The sequence below is a fragment of the Mirounga leonina genome, unplaced genomic scaffold, assembly GCF_011800145.1.
Source record: "Mirounga leonina isolate KUSES-001 unplaced genomic scaffold, KU_Mleo_1.0 Mir_93, whole genome shotgun sequence".
NCBI lineage: Eukaryota > Metazoa > Chordata > Mammalia > Carnivora > Phocidae > Mirounga > Mirounga leonina.
Window position 1 is genome coordinate 35,726,743 of NW_023270854.1, and position 22,039 is coordinate 35,748,781.

At 44.5% G+C, this 22,039-nt stretch overlaps 1 protein-coding gene across 8 annotated transcripts in view; it reads right to left on the minus strand.

Moving 5' to 3' along the window:
* The window catches only part of FHOD3 (formin homology 2 domain containing 3), a 455,751-nt gene that overhangs the window by 238,836 nt on the left and 194,876 nt on the right, over positions 1-22,039 (minus strand). For all 8 annotated transcript variants that reach the window (XM_034996005.1, XM_034996004.1, XM_034996003.1 and 5 more), the window contains exon 5: positions 17,637-17,742. In XM_034996005.1, the coding sequence (XP_034851896.1) occupies positions 17,637-17,742 (106 nt within the window). The remainder of the gene's footprint in view (positions 1-17,636; positions 17,743-22,039) is intronic.

A 22,039-nucleotide genomic window follows, 5' to 3' on the forward strand; every position in this document is an offset into this window, starting at 1 on the left:
AGTGGAGTCCATCTTCCCCACTTGGTGATATATTTTCTCCCTTCCATGGCCATATGCCAGGAAAATGAACATGCCCTAAACGTGCTCATGTGGCAACTTTCAGGAGACCGCATTGCACTCACGTGACAGAAGACCCAGATGCTGACAGAGACAGTGGGCTTGCCCACCCTCCCTATCAGGTGCATGGGGAAAAACAGCCCCAAACCATTTCCCCCGGTAGTGCCCTGCCAACATGAAGAATGACGAGGGAAGCACTAGTCAATTTACTCAAGGAGTCCATTAGGTTACAAGACAGGTTGCACTGTTACCACCTCTCAAGAGTTGGCAGATTCGAGAACACTCAGTGCACGTTCAGTACCTTTTAAATAAATCCCTTTTTAGGAGCAATTATATTTATTTCTTAGTGCTAGTCAGAAAACCTAATTTAGACCAGATGACTCAGACGATGCTACACCTCTCCCCTTCAGCTGGAGGAGTATAACAGCAACCACCTGCTCACATGCTGGCCAGGCACAGCTCCCCACGGGAATAGATGGAAGGACCTTAGGCTGGAAAATGCTCCCAGAGAACCCTCCATCAGGTACTGGAAGAGCAGCCAATCAGCTCTTGTTCCCTTCCCCAGAGCCACAGAATCCAGATGCAGCCTCCACAAAATACCTGCTTGTCCAAGCAGATGGGGAAATGACTATGCATGCCACTTCATACGTCTGGAAGGTTACTACCATCTTCACTATAATTTACAAAACTGTTAGCCATTCTTGGTTGCAAGCACCTTTCTCATTAGGACTAGAACTGATACAACAGGGATTTTGTAATCCACATGGAGTTCAGAAACAAAACCATTCACTCACATATATATTTTCAAGCCCGATAATGCCTAAAAGCCTTTGTGTTATGTTTTGTGTACATGAAAATAGTTGATTCAAGTACATTTCATGTTTTATGAAATTCTCATGAAACCTGATACATTAAGCTGATTCTGTAAAAAAAAAAAATGAAAAGCTGAATTATGAAAAGCAAACATCTTGAAGGACTGAGCAAGGAGGAGGAAAAACGGTAGGAAAAATGGTTTCCTATGTCTTTGAAATGGATCGTATAGAACTGAACTACTTACAATTTATCAACCACCTTCGGAAACATAATGCTGATGCAAGCAAAGTTGAGGAAAGAAAACATGATGATTTCAGGATTTTCATCCAAAACCTAACTTAATACAATGTTTTTTGTATGTCCATCCTTACTCAATGGCTCCTATCCTAAGGCCACTGCCAAGTTCCTTGTGGCGAGGGGCCTCAGCTGGAGCCCTCCCCCCACCACTGTAGTTCCCTTGCACAGGACACGTGCTGGATGTGTGAACATGTGAAGGAGCAAATGGTCTGGATACAAGGAAAGATGAGCCAAAACCATCTTTGGAGAGGAGCAAGACTTACCCCAGAGCCCTTGTGCCCCAGTTACCCATGTCAGACTTCACCAGCAAGCTCACTCCCAGATGACCCAAGTGATTGCTTAGGAACTTTCCTTTTTTTTCCTGAAACTGAGCCCAATCTTAGTAAGACCACCATGTTTTTTCATGACACTGGCATACCAGAAATACTGAATTTTTTTCTTAATCACCTTCTGTAGTGACTCATTTGTGTACAGCAAAGAGCCCTTTACTTGAATGGGTATGGACATCACCAAAATTGAGAGACCCAATTATATTTATTTCTTAGTGCTAGTCAGAAAACCTAATTTAGACTAGATGACTCAGACGATGCTACACCTCTCCCCTTCAGCTGGAGGAGTGTAACAGCAACCACCGGCTCACATGCTGGCCAGGCACAGCTCCCCACGGGAATAGATGGAAGGACCTTGGAAATATATGGGAATAAAAGGTGTAGGGTAGGAAAATGCACACGGGGAGAGAAACTATTTAGACCACATTGGTAGTGTGAGTAGATACTAAGGAAAGTCAGGAAGGCAGCAAGAGTTTGCCCACCACCAAGTAAGGGGTCAGAGCAGACCGCGGGAGAGGATCACACACAAGCAGCAGCAGGGCCACGGAGGGGAATTCAACTTGAATGGATAGCATGTGTTTGCCTAAAAAGCCAAGGTAGGAAATAAGACATCGGTGACCTCATGAAACCTTTCTCTAACTCCCCACCAGAGACCTCTGCCTCTTGTGTGTTGACAAGGTATTTTGTACCAATTTTAGCATGTCCAGATGGCTTTGCATTGTGATTTTTTGTATGTGACCAAATTTGTTTTCTGCTGCTGTAGAACAAACCACCACAAACTTAGCAGCTTAAAACAACACATATTATCTCACAATTTCCATGGGGCAGGAATCCAAGCCCAGCTTAGCTGGGTCCTCTGCTCAGGGTCTCACAAGGCTGCAATCAAGGTGTCAGCTGGGACTGTGGTCCCATCTGAGGCTTGGGGTCCCCTTCCAAGCTTATGTGGTTGTTGGCAGCATTCATTTCCTTGCAGCTGGAGAACTCATGGCAACATGCTTTTTCAAGATCAGAAGGGAGAGTTCTCTGACTTCTAGACTCTCTTTTAGGGTTCACCTGTTTAGGCTCATCCCACCCAGGATAATCTCCCTTTAAACAGATGCAAACTCAACTCATTTGGGACTTTAATTACGTCTGCAAAATCCTTTCACCTTTGCCATGTAATGTAACCTAATCACACATGCATCATAATCACAGGGGCCATCTTAGAATTCTGCCTATCATAGTGTGCACGTCCCTTCCCCTACTAAATTCTCAGCTTGCTCTCCTTAACGCCTTATTCATGGACTTAATAGCACAACTTGTAACTTCAGTTTGTATTGTTCTCTGCTACCTGATACTCAGACCCCAAAGTGATGGACTCATAACTTAATCAAGTCACATGAATGAATGAATGAACCAGTTGGCCCATCTTTATTTATTGAGGCCTCTAACCATAGAAAAATTGGGACCACCAACTGACAAAAAGCAATGGAATCTAAAACTTGGGAGAGGTCAATCTTTGTGCTACCTTCCAATTAAGACCTGAGGAGCTGAAAAAGACAGGAAGAAAATATGGGAAAAGGTGTAGGGTAGGAAAATGCACACGGGGAGAGAAACTATTTAGACCACATTGGTAGTGTGAGTAGATACTAAGGAAAGTCAGGAAGGCAGCAAGAGTTTGCCCAGCCTGTGGGCACTCTCCCCATGGCCACCAACCTGCTTCTCCAGCCCTACCTTGCTTTGACCCATGCATCCCCTCTTGGCTCCTGGTCCTCAAGCTCTGAAGGAGCAGCAAACTGACCATTGTCTCCTGTGCTCCTGACCTCACCATGTACCTATGAATTTCTAGGTATAAACCAATATTCAGCTGTGGTAGTCCTCTGAAATTCTGTAGATTAACATGAACATTAGCCCCTTAATGACTATGGGCAGTTGATCTTCCTCTGCAGTGACTTGGCTGGGCTCTGTGTCATGCAACCAGGTGGCCTTCTTTGAAGCTGAACCAGGACAGTATAAGCTCGGTGATAAGCTGGGGATCTTATATAGCAACTAACACAGAGCATGGAGAAGAAGAGTCAAGAAGCTCTGCTTTCATCCCCCATTGGCTTTTTATATTTTACTGAGAGTCACAGAATCTTAGAGCTGGAAGCGGTCTTAGAAGTCATCCAGCTTCACCATTCCCCAAGCCTTATAACCTTAACAGGTCATCTGCTCTCTTTTGGAGCATTCCCAACACGAAATAGTATGTTCTGTGGTTAGAAAATTGCCACCCACCTGTCTGAAATCAACTCAACAAACATTCTGAAAATCCCCAGTATTCCCCAGAATAAACAAATACCATATATAGTATTCCTATTCATTCCCCACCTCTCAGGCTGTTGACAGACTTCACTAATCAGTTGTGGCACTCTTTTCTGCTGATGCTGGATGTGGCTTCAGAATCCTCAACAGAATGCTCCAGAAAGTCACCACTGATCAGTTTATGTTGGCAAGGGAAATAAACTAATTTTCCAACTCTGTTCTTGAAGTTTGTCTTCAGTCAAAAACCACTTTCTTATAACTCCTACTCATTGCTCCTAATCTGCCTTTAAAAGCAACAGTTTTGTCCCTTCCTCCAAAAACAAACCCTTATTTATCTAACTACATCTACAACTTATCCCCCACTTAAACCCCCTGCAGGCTCGAGCCCAGCTCCAAGGAAGGGTTACCTGGAAGGAAAAGGGAGGGAGCTCTAATTGTGGGGCGATCAGGGTGCCCCAGTACTATTTCAGGGAACACTGGAGCCAAAAAGGCACTGGGGGCAGAGATGATGGTGTGCCCGCAGGAAGTGGTTCCAGAAATGAGTCAGGCCAAACTAGCATAGGAATGGCTTTGGGGGAATCGGATTTTAAGGAGCTGGAGAAAGGAGAGGCAAGGCACAGGAATCAGGAGATAACGTGGTTGAGATCATGAGAATATAAAAAACCAAAGCAAATGAAAACCCTCTAAATCACACTTCATCATTTACCATAATACTACTGTCTCACCGCTTCACATCTTCAGATCCTGTGTGCACGGTTCTCGATATAAAGCATAGGCTAACTATAATCACTCATAAAATACTAAGACCAATACAGAGCTCCCCCTCCCACTGATTCATTTTTTTCATCAAGTATCTGTTGAATATCTAACGAGGCATCAAGCAGCAGGCTAGAGCAGGGGCCACAAAGGCTATGACGACATTATTTCTGTCACCAAGGAACTCATGGTATATCTGGTTCAGAGGCATGTAACTAATTCCTTGAGATACAAAACAGGTTATACAATAAAATCCACTTTGCATGTATTTTATCTGTAGAAATCATGGCATATTTAAAATCAAAATATACACCACCTTGACCTACTGAACCAGCAAAATTATCAAAAGGAAAATTCAGTAACTTGACATTCTTTTTAAGTACTACAAACAAATCGACTCATGCTATAGTGCTTCAGGAACAAGAGATCTGTTGGGCTAAAGCTTCAAGAGTAGCAGAATGGAGCTCTCTAAAACTCTTAGCACAAACTGGCAGCTTCCTTGGGAGTCATGAGCTCTCTTCCCTGCAGACATTCTATTATTCATGTATCCCCTCCTTCAGGCAATGTTTGCTGAACTCCTAAAATATGCCTGGCATCAAGGATGGAAACGGACACACAGGCAGCCAAGTATCATTCACAGAAGTAGCCTAGGGTCTCTGGGCCATAGCGCATGCTCAACAAATATTATCAGTGAGGTAAATGTCAGGACCAAAATCTCAGGGGCAAAGGAAGTTCTCCCGCAGAATATTGTATGTAAGCCCCATCCTCAGTTGGAGCAGGAAGCAAGGGATAAAGTGTGAAGCGGGTGAGGAAGGGCCTCCCAGGCAGATGCCCAGGTCAGAGAGAGCACCGAAATGGACTGGACAGATATACCCAGCAGGATCAAGGTGGGCGCTACCCACACAAAAAAGCGAGGGCTTCATCCTGAGGCTGAGAGGAGTCTCTGAAGGATCTACATCAAGGACTGAGGAGACCAGATCAGCAGGGCAGAAGGTCAACCCAGGCAACAGGGTACAAGCTGGACCAAGGAGAGCCAAGAGGGAAAGCAGAGAGACTAGTCAGGAGGCTGGTGTAGCAGATCAGGAAGAAGCAAATGATGATCTGAAGTCAGAAACCAGAACCGGGAATGAAAAAGATGAAGGCACTTGAAAGGGAGTGAGGGGCAGAGAAGTCCAGATTTGGGGATTGAGGATCCAGAGAGTGAGAGAGAGACCAGGGGTCGAGGAGGCAGTGGTCCTGAATATGATGGAGATCTGCTCTTCACCGACAGGATGAATGGAGCTGTGGGGGTACTGACCGAAGTGTGAAGATGGGTTGGATTTGGACAAGGTACACTCGGGACACCCAGGACATGGCTGGCTCTGCAGGTCTGGGGCACTGCAGAGTGACCTGGGCTGGGGACCTTGTGCGCAAGGATGGCAGAAGAAAGAGCAGCATCCTGCTGGGAGGCTGGCCAACCTACCAAGAGCTCTCAAAACTCCACAGCAACCGATGAACACAGCGAGTAACGTCTCCCCAGTAAACTCCAGGCAAGAAGATAATTTTAATCCATGTTTGGGGCTAGGTTTATAATTTGCAGAAGACATTCTGTGCTATTAAAAGCATGCATTTGTAAGAAGTCCTAAAAAAGAAGATCACGTGTAAGATAAAGTTAGAGCCAAGGAAATAACCATTATGATTGAAGGTAGCCCTAGCCTGCAGTTCCTTGGGAAAAGTCTTCTGAGCAAGAAGAGAAGGATGGAGTGAGGAGGCACATCTTCCATATGAACAGAGCAGAAAAATTCCTCATGAACACACAGCAGTGAGATTTGGTCGTGGAAAATTCCACACATGGGAATGGCCAAGTAACTCTGCTTTTCTTTCTTCTATCTCATCTCAGATAAAATGAAGAAGATGGAGGTTTCTGGTGGAGAGGAACATTCTGGAGAATCTCTTTGGCTGACACTCTGACTGATACGGTTTAGATTGAAGGACTCAGGGACATGACAGCACAACATTTCAAGGGGTTTTTTGTTGTGTTTTGTTTGGTCTGCAAACTGGCCTGAACTTCTGGAGGGCTGTAATTCTATCTAAAGTGCAAGGCAAATTTTAAAGAAGTATCTAATACATCTGGGAATTAATCAAGATTCAATGATGATACTAATATTACGTAAAACCATTCAAGTCTACCATTTCTATAAATAAAAATGGTCGCCTGATTTGGCCTCATGATGCTCTGGGTTGGAAATAATGTTTCCCAGGCAGACCTGGCTGTCTACTGCTTTATAAAGACTGCTCTACACGAAGTGTTTCTGCTATTACTTAATGCTTGCTATATTCAACAGTATTAATAACTGATTTTTACTTTAGGAAAATTAAAGCTTGAAAGAAAAGCCTTATTAACCCTAAACTCTAAATGCAAAATTACCAGGAAACAAACATTCTCTAATTACAGGGGGGAAAAGCACTTTGGAAGAGGGGTTAGAGGGAAAATCAAAGTCCTGTTAAAGGCCAAGTGTCCATGTAGAGTTAGAAACTGAAGGCAAATATCCTACTGGCTGCCAAATGTGGTGAGGGGCTCAGGGTCCCACATGTCACCTGCCTCACCTGGGGTCTCTCCCAATCCCTTCCTCTGTGCTCACTTGAGCACTCAGAGGGAAAACAAAGGGCGCTTTGTCCCAACAAAGGTCAGGACCCAGCTCTGGCCTCTCCTTACATCCTCAGGCGAGAGTTCCCTCATCCTCCTGACCCACTGCTTTCCTGTCCTGACAGACTGTCCTGTCCAGATCTGACAGACTGAGGCTATGCCAGGGCACAGGCCACAAGCAAGGAGGATTCAATAACTTAGCACTTCCAGAAAAAAACAGCACCACAACAAGCAGCCTCCAAAGCACCCTCCTACCAATCTACCCAGAGAACCAATGAGAAGCACCAGTGGAGAAGAGATTCCACAAGCCCCAAGTGGAGGGGGGGCCAACCACATGTCACTGATGCGGAGGTCCATCCACATACACCAGAGACTGCAGCAGGTCCAAGAGGAGGGCTGCACCCAGCATCTAATGCCCTCTTTTGGGAAATGCAATGTTGTAGAAGGTCATGGAGAAAAGTTGAGCCAACCCACGGTACCCCATGATCTGGGCAGGACAAGGGAGAGATGTGAACGGCCCGAGTGTGAGCCCATTTTTGGCCTCTGTGCCCAAACTGGCTGGAAGAGGGAGGACAGAAGTGTAACTCTTAGCTGTTCTCTCAGTTTTTTAAAAAGGGGTGCAGGCCTGATGCAGGGTGGTGGTGGCAGGATGACAAGAGGGGCCACAGATGGGACACTCAAAGCCCTCTGGGGTGGCACTTCTGCCCCCATACACCACCAGCAGCCACAAGAGGAACTCAGCCTTCCTCCCCAAGCAGGACGGGTTACGGCTTTCCTGCCCCTGACCCAAATCCTCAGCAGTGAGGCTGGTTCCACCTGGAGGCCACATCACCAACAGCATGCCAAGGGGGTGAGCAGAAAGGTCAGGCTGAGGTCAGACACAGCCAGGCCCCAGAGATCATGAGACACCAACAGCAAAGGTTTCAACACAGAGAAAAATGAAACAAACGAAACATAAGACCATGTCCTCCATCTACAAGTGGCCCACCTACCCTAGCTGGCTGGTGAAGGCCAGAACCCACAGACCAAATCTCCACCAGGCAGGCCACCAGTCTAAGAAAAGATTCAAACATGTAAACACAGAGGGAGAGGAGCTAACTCTCCCTCATCATCTTCATGAAGCAGTTGCTACAAACAAGGAACCGAACCGAGGCCCCAGATACAGATTATTCCCTGTTTGAAGCAAAACACACCCAAGGGCAGGGATGGGGTGAGAAAGACCCTTCTCAGGAGCTAACACTCCAAAACCCAATTTGCACAACAAGTAAATAAGAAAGGGCCCCAAGAGAATCTTCTCACTCCATCATGTGGCATATGTCAGGCCCAATTAAAAAATGAGACCAACAAGAATACAAAAACACCAAGGAGGAATATACATAAAATTCTGTAACCAAGGCAAAGGAAATGGACATCTCACACAAGAGTCAGATGAACACATATAGAAGTTATATTCTTTAAAAGGCTTTGTCCTGAGACACAGAAGTACATGTAAGCAATAGTTTTGAATTTTCAAACACACGTCAATTCTTCCCAAATTAATCAACAGATTAAACATGGTGACAACCAAAATTACAAACCACTTTTTAGAAAGGAGTATTATAATTCATTGGTAGTAATAAGGGTGCCCTAACCACCAGGAGTGACAAAGGTTAGAGAGAATGATCACCCCAGGCCTGGAGTAAATGAACAGAAAGGAACACAGGTGGGAGCATCAATTCCCTTATCCTTTCTCAGGACAACGATTCAATCCCAAACAAGATATAAATGTATGTACCTTCTAACACAACAACCCTATCCTCCAAACTTTCACCCTAGGTAATAGACAAGTAGCCCCCAGAGGGTTATGGTCTAGGATGTGTGTAAGTCTGCTCAGGCTGCTGTAACAAATACCACAGACTATGGATGTAAGCAGCAGAAATTTCTCAGTTTTGGAGGCTTTGAGTCCAAGATTGAAGTATCCACACGGTTGGTTCCTTCTGAGACCTCTCTCCTTGGCTTGTGTATGGCTGTCTTCTCCCTGCGTCTTCATATGGTCTCCCCCTGCACAGGTCTATCTTTATCTCCTCTTCTGATAAGAACACCAGTCATACTGGATTAGGGTCCACCCTAATGACCTCATCTTAAGTACCTCTTTAAAGGCCCCATCTTCAAACACAGCCATATTCTGAGATCCTGTGGGTTAGGACTTCAGCATATGAGTTTGGGGGAAGTACACAATTCAGCCTACAACAGGTAGTTGCTGCATTGATATCATTGATTATTATTGATAATAACTGTCATAGCTACAATCCAGGCCTTTCTATGAGCCCTTGAACCTTCACAACACTCCTAATAAAGTAGGTACTATCTCCCTGGAAGCTGTCGTTGAAAGCAGTGAAATCATTGTACCAAGGTCTAAGAGATGTCACAAAGCCAGCTTCCAAGGTCATTTTCAAGCCACTGCCAGGCTTGACACAGCTGGACAGCATACTTAAAGGATACTTCATTTTTGTAAAAGGCATGTATGAAGTAGGCATGAACATGTGTGGGTAGAAAATGTTTTTTATCTTTAATAGGACTATGGGTGATTTTTACCTTTTTCTTTCCTTTGTATGCCATTTGCTTTCCATACAACGGTGTGTTCACAAACTACACAATAAAAAATTATAAAAGGCTATTTGTTTTATTTTTTTTTTTTTAAGATTTTATTTACTTATTTGACAGAGAGATACACAGTGAGAGAGGGAACACAAGCAGGGGGAGAGGGAGAGGGAGAAGCAGGCTTCCCACTGAGCAGGGAGCCCGATGCAGGGCTCGATCCCAGGACCCTGGGATCATGACCTGAGCCGAAGGCAGACGCTTAACCATCTGAGCCACCCAGGTGCCCAAAAGGCTATTTAAGAAAAATATGTACATCACTTGGTTTTACTCCGTTTTCTTTTCTTTTTTTTTTTTTTTTTTTAAAGATTTTATTTATTTATTTGACAGAGAGAGGCACAGCGAGAGAGGGAACACAAGCAGGAGGAGAGGGAGAGGGAGAAGCAGGCTTCCCGCCGAGCAGGGAGCCCGATGTGGGGCTCGATCCCAGGACCCTGAGATAATGACCTGAGCCGAAGGCAGACGCCTAACGACTGAGCCACCCAGGCACCCCGGTTTTACTCCGTTTTCTTTTCTGACACATCCACCTGAGATTGCTGCCAATCCACTAGCCTTGACACTGACATTCTCATCTCTGGCACACACCTGGATCCCTCCTTTGATTAGTGGACAATAAGGACTTTCAGCAGCGGAGCCCAAGACACAGGATTTGGGACGGAGATAAAAGCCTTGCTTTTGTCACATTACAAGTGCAACCAATGTAGCAAGTTTCCAACGGCAGTCTTATCAACATGCTCTGGCCTCAGTCAGCAGCTCTACCTACTCTACTCCCAGCCTCTATTTCCCAAGCTTGGCCATTCACACTGGAGGATGCCCCTATCTGTGTGGTGACAAGATTTCTCTCCCTAGATAATACTCATGTAAGGACTTGGGCCGGGGAGAAGGCAGAGGGCAGTGCTGAGCTCTGCACCTATTGAGAAATGCTGGGGTGCAGTAGAATAAAAACACTTACTCATTATTGACTTGAGATCCAAGTTCACAAAGTAGCAACGACATCACAACTTATGCCCAGCTGTGACAGAATTAGACTCGTCCACTTTATTTCACTGTACTCCTGTTTCACCGACTGTGATGTCATCAGTCAGAGATTTCAAACTTACATGCCTACAGGGCACAGAGGCAACAGAATGGGTGGAATAACCCAGGAGCAACACAAAAAGGAGTGGTGGAAGCGGAGGTAAACAGAGCCCATGTGCCCCATGTCAAGGCAACAGCTTTTTCTAACTCTAGCTAATGATGGCCACGTAGCAATGAGGACCCTGTGTGGGCTTGAGCTTCCAGTTTTTCAAAAGAAGCCAGAAATCCGTAATTTTACGTCCAAATCTCCCAATTTTTAAATGTTCACAACTATTTAAAAAAATTTTACCATACTCTACTGGGCAAACAAAATACCCGCCAGTTCAGTTTAGCTTCATGGGCTGTCAATGCATGCCAGCCAACACGATTCCCTACTAGAACTGTCCCTGTCACACAGACTTAGCATGAGGAGGGACATCAAGTGAGGAAGAGCTCCATCACTGACACTGGCTTCAATGCCCAGGGGCTGGTGACAGACCCCCACCCAGACATTTGTGTGCTTATGCCATCCACATCAAAGCCTAGCTGTGTGGCCACCATGACTGATGATCCCTTAAGTCCTGACTGAGCACTCTGAAGAGCTCATCTCAGGAGAGGAAGGTTCCTCCCAGACAGGTCAGGGGCACCCCAGGACCAGTGTAAGGGGATAGAGAGTCAGGCCAGGCTGTTCAGTAGAAAACACAGTAGCCAAGGACCTGAGCTTGGCTCAGGAAGTGAGCAGCTCCCCACTTCTGCTCCCAACCCTACCACCTTGGGGCCAGATTGGGCCCCTCCCTACACTCCCTGTCTGCAGTCTGAGCCAAACCTCTACCCTCCTCCTTTGTTTTGAAATGCCAAAAGACAAACTTCTGAGTCTTTCCAGGATGGAGGATTTTGGTTTAAACACCATTTGATCATTCTGTAGCACCACCTCCTAAGATCACAAATATCTTCCCATGCCGTCTATAATGTATCTGTTCCTGGTGATGCCGATGCCGACAAAAACTTCCTGGCCAGGAGTCTTGAACCTCATTAAGAGATCCCCTAAGATGGAAGGCATTTTTTTTTCCCCCAGAGTGGAATATAGTTAAGTGATATTTGGCAAGGCATTGAAATTCTCTGGTTCCGGTTTTCCCAAAGAAACCTGAAATCTGGATTTTTTTTTTTTTTAGGTCAAATGTTCCAATTTTTAAATGTTGACAGGCATTAAACCATTTTTAAGATGCATTATAGGGACAAATAAAATATCTGCAGTTTTCTCCTAAAATGAAAGGGCTTAGCTACAGTAGTTCTAAGACCTTATCCAGCTAGTGATAGTGATGGAGGTGTTTTATGATTAATGGGGACTTTGCTTTAGGTGAAATGATCAAATTGAATTTCTCCCTGTAAAACTAGCCCTTAAGAAGCAGCTTCCCTTGAAGTACAGCCAGAAAAGGCAGCTGGTCTCACTGATTCTACTCATCTCTTTCTCTTTCCCCACCCCCGGCCCCAAGGCAGATCACCTATATATGTGTTCTCTAAATATCTAAGGCGTAGGAGACACAACATGTGAAGTGGCCCGTGCACAGCACCCCCCAGGAAGTCTCACCAGGGCCCGCTGGTTTCACGGTCACATCCCCAGGGCCTGACGGGGCCCACAGTGAAGGCTCAGTATGTGTGCACAAAGTTCCCGGGAGTATACCATTCTAGGTCCTACTTTAATAAGAATAATTGGGAGGTACAAAATTCCACAGGAGACTTATATTAAATACTGGCTATCACGAAAAACTTTAGATCATTAGCTAGACATCCAAGAATAATAAGTCAGATAAATATTATTTCTGCATGTTATGCATTTAGACGACCTCTTCCCAGCAGCCGGCTTACATTTTTGGAGAGCACTTGGCTAACACCATAACTCAAAACCTATCTTTACCTCTCAGCAGATACATCCTCTACTAAAAGCAACAAATTCATGGGCCTTAAAAAAAAAAAAAAAAAAAAAGGCTGACAGCCGAGGACAAAAATAAAGATAAATTAATCGAGTTCTAAAAGCAGATGTGGAAAGCACTGGGTTCTCCAAATGCTCTTGTTTCCTTTGGATCTGGGGAACTCACACATGGTCCCACAGAGCAGAGCTCCTAAGGTAACTTCATGAAGGGCACACTCTCCCCGACAGCAGTTTGACAACCAACACACTTTACGGGTTGTAATACTGTTTTTCAAATGCCCACTCCTTGATACAGTTCTGAGGCAAGGGGTAGAGGTCAGTCAGCTCTTCTCCAGAAGCTCAAGTGCACACCCCCAGCCACCTGCCATGTCGGGCTTTTACACTCTGTGCCATGATACTTCCACCCTAACCACCCCACGGCCCACAGAAATTATTCACACCAGCCCATCCTAAGTCTTCTTACCCCACCCCACCACCTCCTCCCCATGGAAACCACAACAAAGGTGCTTGCCCTCTCCCTCTGCCTCGTGACTGACCCCCATGCTTCTCCTGAGCAGCCTCTGTGGGGCACGCTATGTTCTCCCCAAGGAACTGTGAGTTACGAAACTATCCAACTCTCTGCAGTTTCTCTCCAGATCTGCATCTGGCCTCACCATACCTCACCCAAGGTAATATGGTTGAAATGAGGTTGAACAAAGAGGCAATTCAAAGGCTGTCCTTGATGGCAAAAGTCTGGTGGCTGCCGGCAGCTGACTGCAACCTAAAAAAGCCGACAAGAGAAGTTCTTCAAAGTCAGGAAGGGGTGACTCAACATGCGGGCCAGGAAAAATGATAGTTTCCTTATATAAAAACACAAAAGTCATGGGCGCCTGGGTGGCTCAGTTGGTTAAGTGACTGCCTTCGGCTCGGGTCATGATCCTGGAGTCCCGGGATCGAGTCCCGCATCGGGCTCCCTGCTCAGCGGGGGGTCTGCTTCTCCTTCTGGCCCTCTTCCCTCTCGTGCTGTCTCTCATTCTCTCTTTCTCAAATAAATAAATAAAATCTTTTTAAAAAAAGAAATGTACATATATAATAAAACTATGTTTTAAAGGGGATGACAAGGGCGCCTGGGTGGCTCAGTTGGTTAAGCGACTGCCTTTGGCTCAGGTCATGATCCTGGAGTCCCGGGATCGAGTCCCGCATCGGGCTCCTTGCTCAGCGGGGAGTCTGCTTCTCCCTCTGACCCTCCCCCCCTCTCATGTGCTCTCTCTCTCTCAAATAAATAAATAAAATCTTTAAAAAAAACAAAAACAAAAAAACAAAAAAAAACCCCGCAAAAGTCACACCCTGAGGAATCTGTCCTTTACATCCCTCAGAAGGTACCTTCCTGGCACGGGCTCTGGTCAGATACATCACAATGCGCTGAGGTTTGCACACACGGCCCTGCTCACACTGAGGCTTCTGAGATTTAGCAGAGGTGGGGCAGGCATGCAAAGGCACCTCCACTCCATGGAAAACAGAACATTTCGGAGTAACCTGAATGGGGGCGAGCATTTGCTCATTCTCCAGGTAATGCACAGTGAGGCTCTGACCTTCAGTAAACGAACACGGATGGAAAGGAAAGATCTGAAGGCAAGGCCCTGGTGGTGGCAATGAAAACGCAGAGCCTCCTCCTGTGTAAGGAAGGTGTGTCTGCAGCAAGGGTCTTTTGTCAGTGGTGTTTTCCACACAGAGAAGCAGCAGATGGTCGAAAGGACTCTCCACTGGTTGTGCTTGGGCATTCTGAGTCGCAAACATTTGGTAATGGACTTTGGCACCTTCCTGATACTGCCAACTGCCAATTAATAAACCACAGCCAAAAAAACAATAAAATAAAATAAAATAAAATAAAATAACCATCGCCAGTTTAATGAGAAGCATTGAGGTAGAGAGCCTCACTGAAGTATTCTGCATCGGGACCATCTTTCCCTACCAGGAGGCACAATTTGCACAGCTCACCTTTTGGGGCCTTGTACAGCCACTGAGCTTATTCTGCCCCAGCACGATTCCCTCCGTGGCAGGGAGGCCCTCCCTCCCTCCTACTGGGCCACCACAGGGCTGCTCACTAAAAAGAGCTTTCTTAGCAGGGCTGAGTTCTTTCCTCCTAACTCCACCTATGTGGCAGACACTGGTAACCGCATTCCTCAGCCCTAGAGCCATGCCCTTCTCTTCTGCTGCCTCCTCTTAGAGTCCAGGAAGCCAAATTGTCCACTGGCCTCCCTTACAGCTACAGGTGGCCTGGTTCCAACCTACAAGAAAGGTCTGCAAGGGGCTTCTGACAAAAATGTGGCCTTCCTGGGACACCTGGGTGGCTCAGTTGGTTGAGCAGCTGGCTCTCGATTTCAGTTCAGGTCACGATCTTAGGGTCCTGGGATTGAGCCCTCCATCGGGGTCCACACCCAGTGGGGCATATGCTTGAGATTCTTTCTCTCCCTTTCCCTCTGCCCCTCCCCTTGTTCTCCCCTCCCTTTCATAAATAAATCTTAGAAAAAAAAAATATGACCTTCCTGATAAGGGCTGATCCCAGTTAGCAGAGCCATCCCCCTTCAACCCAAGCTTGGCTGTAGATCAATATAGAGGTTTACCCTGGTGTTACACTATAAAAACACATATATATGCTCCTAGATAAGGGTCAGAAGAAGAAAGATAAACATGTAGATGGTTATAATATTAGTTCAATAGAGAAGTGCGTATATATACTTCAAACATAACAACAAAACAAAACCATATCGTGTGGATCCACTATTCAGAATAAGGTAATTTTAGGTTTCTTTCCTTCCAGGTGGTTCGACTTATCAACATCCATCAGCCAGGTGGAAAATAAACTAGAGGAATTTCCCTCACCCTTAATCTCTGTGCCTTCCCGTTCTAGGTGTTGGACTCGTGTGCAAGGAAAGCTAAGGATGAGAATCCCTTCAGTCACAAAGACAGCCACACTGGGAGGAAATAGCAGGACAAAGTGTATGGTTCATCTGTCTACACACCCCGTAGAAGCTTCCATGTTTTAATTACAGTGGGGATAGAACTCATCAAATGCATCCTTAAGCCATCTCTACTGACAACTTGTAACGAGGATCTACACACGCCCAGGAAAAGATGGGAGGTGGGCAAAAGGAGACACTCCCCAGCCTCCCGAACGCGGTGGAGCGGAACCAGGAGGCTGAAGAATGCTCTCTCTTGCACACATTTGGCATCTATCAAGAACAGAAATGGTTAGCATGGACTCAAAAATGTGTCCTTAAAGTTTTTTTTTCTCCATGAACCCTAGGTTCTCTCTCTCTCTCTCGCTCTTTGCGGCCGTGGCTCCCCAGGGGCAGGGTCCAAGAGGGAAGGCCGCGATTGGCTGTGCTGAGTAACACAACAGGAGGCTCCTTCTCAGGGTAAAGCACGACAGGAACACACTCTGCCTGTCTTATTCAAGTCTAACCACGGACGTTTGGTAGTAAATCACGTTTCACATACTCAGCCTTCACCCAAGGGAAAAGGCAAAGCACTCTTTTTCCCCTTCTGTGAACAAGGAAGATGGAGCTGTGGGGTTGCAGGTAAACATGGAGATGAGGAAACAAAACCCGGATGAGACGTGTGCCATGGGGGTCTGCACACAGCCCCCGCTTGACCATGCCCTTTAGACAGCTGCTCCACGTCTTTGAGTCTCAAATCCTTCAGTTACAAAATGACGATTGAACTACATTTAAACTCTCTTTTGGTAAGTCAAAACTTGATAGCAGTGACTTCTTAGAGTCCAACCTACTAATTCCTGCTCTCCCGTGTCACATTTTTATGGGATCAAATAAAATTATTTATATGAAGGTGGACAAAATTACTATAACCAAAGAGCATTAACTTTATGACCTGGAACAACGATCACTGCTTCAAACTCAACACGTGCCTCACTTTATAAGAAAGAAAGTAAGGGAGGGAGGGAAGTTAGACCGATAGCTTTCAGAATTATTCTTTAAAGTGCAAGTTCTGGACCCACCCCAAACCTACCGAGTCAGAAACATGAGGACCCAGTGAGGAATGTGAGCTTCTGACAAGCGCTCCCAGTAACAACCCAAGTTGGAAAAAAAAATTTTTCCCCAGGAAATAAATTGGCCTCTTTGGCTTTGGGTGACTTCCTGCTGAAATGCAGGCCCACTTAGTGTGGCCTTTTCCTTACCAAATGAAAGAGATTGTCAAGAACTTAATGTGAAGTAGGGTTTTTTCTTCTTAATAACCAGGAAGAGAGGTGAGGTAAAAACCAATCAGGTTAGCTCTGTCACTAATTAGTTACTAGGAAGTGATAAAATCTGATATAAGTGTCATCTTTTTTTTTTTTTTAAGATTTTATTTATTTATTTGCGAGAGAGAATGAGAGACAGAGAGCACGAGAGGGAGGAGGGTCAGAGGGAGAAGCAGACTCCCCGCCGAGCAGGGAGCCCGACGCGGAACCTGATCCCGGGACCCCAGAACCATGACCTGAGCCGAAGGCAGTCGCCTAACCAACTGAGCCACCCAGGCGCCCCATAAGTGTCATCTTTTGCCATAGAGTGTCTTTATCACTTTATTCCATAATCCAAGTCTTTTTGAAAGCTCTTGGTATGGACTCTGGACTCTGGGAAACAAACTGAGGGTTACAGAGGGAGGGGATGGGGAGATGGGGTAACCGGGTGATGGGTACTTGTGGTGGTGAGCACTGGGTGTTACACGCAACTAATGAATCATTGAACACTACATCAAAAACTAATCGAACATAATTAAAAAGTGTTAAAAAAAATAAAATAAAATAAAAGCTCTCAGTATCGAAGTTCCTGGAGACAATGCCAGGCCCCCTTGCAGCAGGGATGTCATAACTTACCCCTCAGAATGTAGTTCTGATAGTTCTGGTCCGCCTCGGCTCCCACCTTGATCAAACACGTCAGACCTTCAGCCACCACAAATTCGTGCACCAAATCCTTGTCATCCTGGCAGGAAAGGAGGGAGAAAAAAAGACTTCAAATACTGTCCCAGTCCCTCCTCCATCCAGGCTGTTAAAACTACAGACGAGCCTTTGAAGTCAGACTGACCTCTAAAGATTGTTCTGCTCTATTCAAATGAGGCATCTACAATTGTTGCCAGAGGAATTTTACAACCAGTCTCCACAGTGCTGGTTGCCAGAGACCAATTATTGCCTTCTGGGCAATCTAATAAAGATAAAGCAAATGAATCCCCTGTCAGGAATATTTATAGTGTTCTGTTTTTCATTCTTCAAAAATCACCAAGCCCTGCTCCCCCACAGGTCCCTAGGGACTGGCCACATGAAGCTTGCTGGGTTTCAGCAACAGGAAATGTTCGATTGCAGCACAGACCATCAAGCAGAGGATTCAAAGCCACTCGTGTGTTCCAGAAGACAGTCCTTAAGGTCGGTGGTTACAAGGGTCTTGCAAATGGTATCTAAGTGAGGAAACAGAGCACACAACCAGCCATGCGTCAGGGGCAGCCACGTGACCCCACAAAGGGGCCACTCCAGCAGGCCAGCAGACTCCGGTCCCAGAAGGCAGGATGTGGAAGGAATCTCAGGGACCATGTAATTTGGTGGTTCTCAAAGAGGGGTGTCCAGACTCGCAGGCGGCATGAGCGTCGCCTGGGCACTTGTTAGAAATACAAATACCCCAACTGACTACCTAGAAAACTCTACGGTGAGGCTCAGCATTGTGCGCTTAACACATCCTCCAGGTGACCTGGAGGTGCTCAGATGATGCTCACCCCTGACTCCTTCACATTAGGATTATCTGGGGAGCTTTAAAAAGGAGTAGTAGGAAGCAGGACCCTACCCAGATGGATTAATCAGAATTATTAGGGGTGGGCCCTAGCTCTGTTATTAAATTCCCCAGGAAATCCTAAAGGGCAGCCAGTTCATGGACCATTGACATAAGCCTACCTTCTCTTTACAGATAAAGATGCAAAACTTTGGCTGAGATCACCTATGTCCAGCCAGCCCCATCATTTTCTGTAGTACCAAGTTCTACAGAGCTCTATGAGAGCGATTTTTCCACTACTATTCCAGGAAATTTCCTCAATTGGACAGTGCCTGGTCTCAAATGCAGCTAGCCTAAGACTAGAATATTCATACTCAATTATAACAACAGAGCAAAAATTTAGAAAAAAAAAAACCCTCAGTGATGTAAATAGTAGAAAGCTTAATGGAATAATGAAGGGTTTTTATTATAGGAATGGTCAGCAACCATGGTTTCTCTCTAAAAAAGAAAAAAATAATTTAGACAAACGGGCATAATTCTCCTGTCCCTCTGTGAAATCAGCCCCTCATTTTGATTTTATGGCATTTTCCAATTATATGGATGGAGGACTTGAGCTAAATGTAGGTAGGCCAGGCGAAGGCTCCCTTTGAACCCAGAAAACACTCTCAACGTTCAGAGGGCACTGGGGGGAGAGGGGGAGTGATGCTTGTGCCCTGAAGGTAATGAAAGACAGCTGTGTTAACTCAGACTTTAAGATAATCATGGCTTTGGAAGCAAGAGAAAATGGGACAATATCATGAGTTTTTGGAAAATTACTTTACACCCGTATGTATAAAGGAAATAAAAATAATTCTCCCTCCATCCATATCCTTTTCCACCAGGATATGTGAAAAGTGAACATTTAGATGAGCTCATGTCTAGTCAGAACGTTTTTCCAAGCATGTAACAAATGTTTATTACTTTAACTAAAACTAGATTCACACATGACTTCATGGTGAAAAAGTGAGAACAAGCTCTCAAGAAACCACTCAAGCTAATCACTAATATTAATACAGCAGAGAGCTGGCTGCCTGGCAAAGGTACTTGGAAAAATCATGGACAGGGGAGACAGTGTTTATAAAAATTCAGAACCCTAACTAAAATTTATGTACATATGTAGATAAGCACTTAAGTAATGGACATTTGTGGATAATAAATTGTGGAGAATGTCCTCCAGATTGGCAATGCCTGAGATTTTGAACACGTATCCTGAAATACTTAGGCATTAATAAATGATTTTTAGAACTTTGGCTTCCCACTAGAATGAAATCAAAATGTTAACACCAACTGATAAGAAACGATCCCTGCATTTCAGAATTTTCTACACTAGCCATACTTTAACCTGTATTTTTTAAATGCCTATTAGTCAAGGAATATTCAACTCAATGCAAAAGACCAAGTGCTTTGTATTTTACACCCTTTATACTCTAAGTTCCAGAAAGAACCCCTGCATGTAGAAAACACAAGATGATGGAAATGCAGACTGTGGGTGTGGGAGAAGGCGATCTAAGCCCGAGACAGCTTGCAGCCTGTGTAATCCATTCACCACCCAATGATGCCTGCCCTGGTTTGAGCTGTTCTGTGCCCACGTGTGTGGTCTTCCAAACAGATTATACACTGCAGGTAGCAAGCACCTTCTTCCTTGCCTACGTAATGTCAGCAAAGGCGGCTCAAAAATATCTGATGAATAAACGATAGAAACAACATCCCTGAGAATTCAGAGTTAACACTACAGAACAAACTCGGTAAAGGAATGTGCAACAAAGACCCCAGACATGTTTGTTTTATTTTTAAATTTTTTCACCATGGTAAACTTTCACCATATACAAAAGAAGACAGAACAATTTAGTGAACCCCAGGTGCCAATCCATTCATACCAATCCTGTTTCTTCTATCACCCCATATTAATTAGTCTGTCTGCTGCCATATTAATTTGAAGCAAATCCCAGACATCACATCATTTAATCCATAAATACTCCAATATGCATCTCCAAAATACAGAAACTCTTTTTAAAACTATGTACTCTTAATAAAGTATTAGTTTTTTATTATATGTCCAGTCAGTGACCAAAATTCCAACTGTTTCATAAATATGGTTTTGTGTTGTGTGTTTGTGTTTTTGTTTTGTTTTTTACATTTTGTACCAGGATCCAAATAAGATCCACATGTGGATCTAAAAGTCTTTTAATTAACTTTTTTTTTTCCCCTTGAAATTTATATGTTAAAGAAACTAGGTCATTTGTCCTAAAAAGTAGCCCAGTAGTCTGGATTTTGTTGACTGCACCAGTGTGATGTAGATTAACATATGCCTCTGTCCATGATCATTTATAAATTGCTTACTGTAAACAGAGGCATGATGAGATCCAGGGTTGATTTTTTCGGCTTGAGCACATCAATGATAATGTGAATTCCCATGAGAAGCCACATACAATCTGGCTGTATCTCATTTCCACCATGTCAGCAGGTCTTTATGCTCAATGCCTAGATCCATTCACTTACGGTTGGAAAATTCTGATACTTTAATTCTATTACTCCTCCTTACTTATAAGCTAGAAGATTATTACAAACAATACTTCCCCTCAACTACTGTTTGATTACCCTAAAGTTCACATGGGAAATTTATTATTTTTAGTGTGATTGTAAAACTCCTAGAAGAAGACACCAGCCCTAGAAACATTTCTCTAGACAAGGGAAGGGAAGGGAAGGGAAGGCAAGGGAAACAAAAGTAAAATTAAACTACTGCAGCTACACCAAAATAAAAAGCTTTTGCACAGTGAAGGAAACCATCAACAAAGCAAAAAGGCAACCTACTAACTGGAGAAGATATTTGCAAATGATATATCCAATAAGGGGTTAATATCCAAAATATATAAAGAACTTATACAACTCAACACCAAAAAACAAATAATCCAATTCAGAGCAGAGGACCTAAATAGACATTTTTCCAAAGGAGACATCCAGATGGTCAACAGACACATGAAAAGATGCTCAACATCCCTCATCATCAGGGAAATACAAATTAAAACTACAATGAGTTAGCACCTTGCACCTGTCAGACTGGCTAAACCCAAAAACGTAAAAAATAACAAGGGCTAGTGAGGATGTGGGAAAAAAGGAACCCTCGTGCACTGTGAGTAGGAATGCGAATTGGTACAACCACTGTGAAAAACAGTATAGAGGTTCCTCAAAAAATTAAAAATAGAATTACCATATGATCCAGTAATTCCACTACGGGGTATTTACCCAAAGAAAAGGAAAACACTAATTCAAAAAGATATATACACTCTTATATTTATTGAGGCATTATTTACAATAGCCAAGATATGGAAGCAACCCATGTGTCCATCCTTTGATGAATGAATAAAAAAGATGCAATGTGTACACACACACACACACACACACACTCACACCCATAAAAAAGAATGAGATCTTGCCATTTGCGGCAACATGGATGGACCTAGAGGAAAGTGAAATAAGTCAGAGA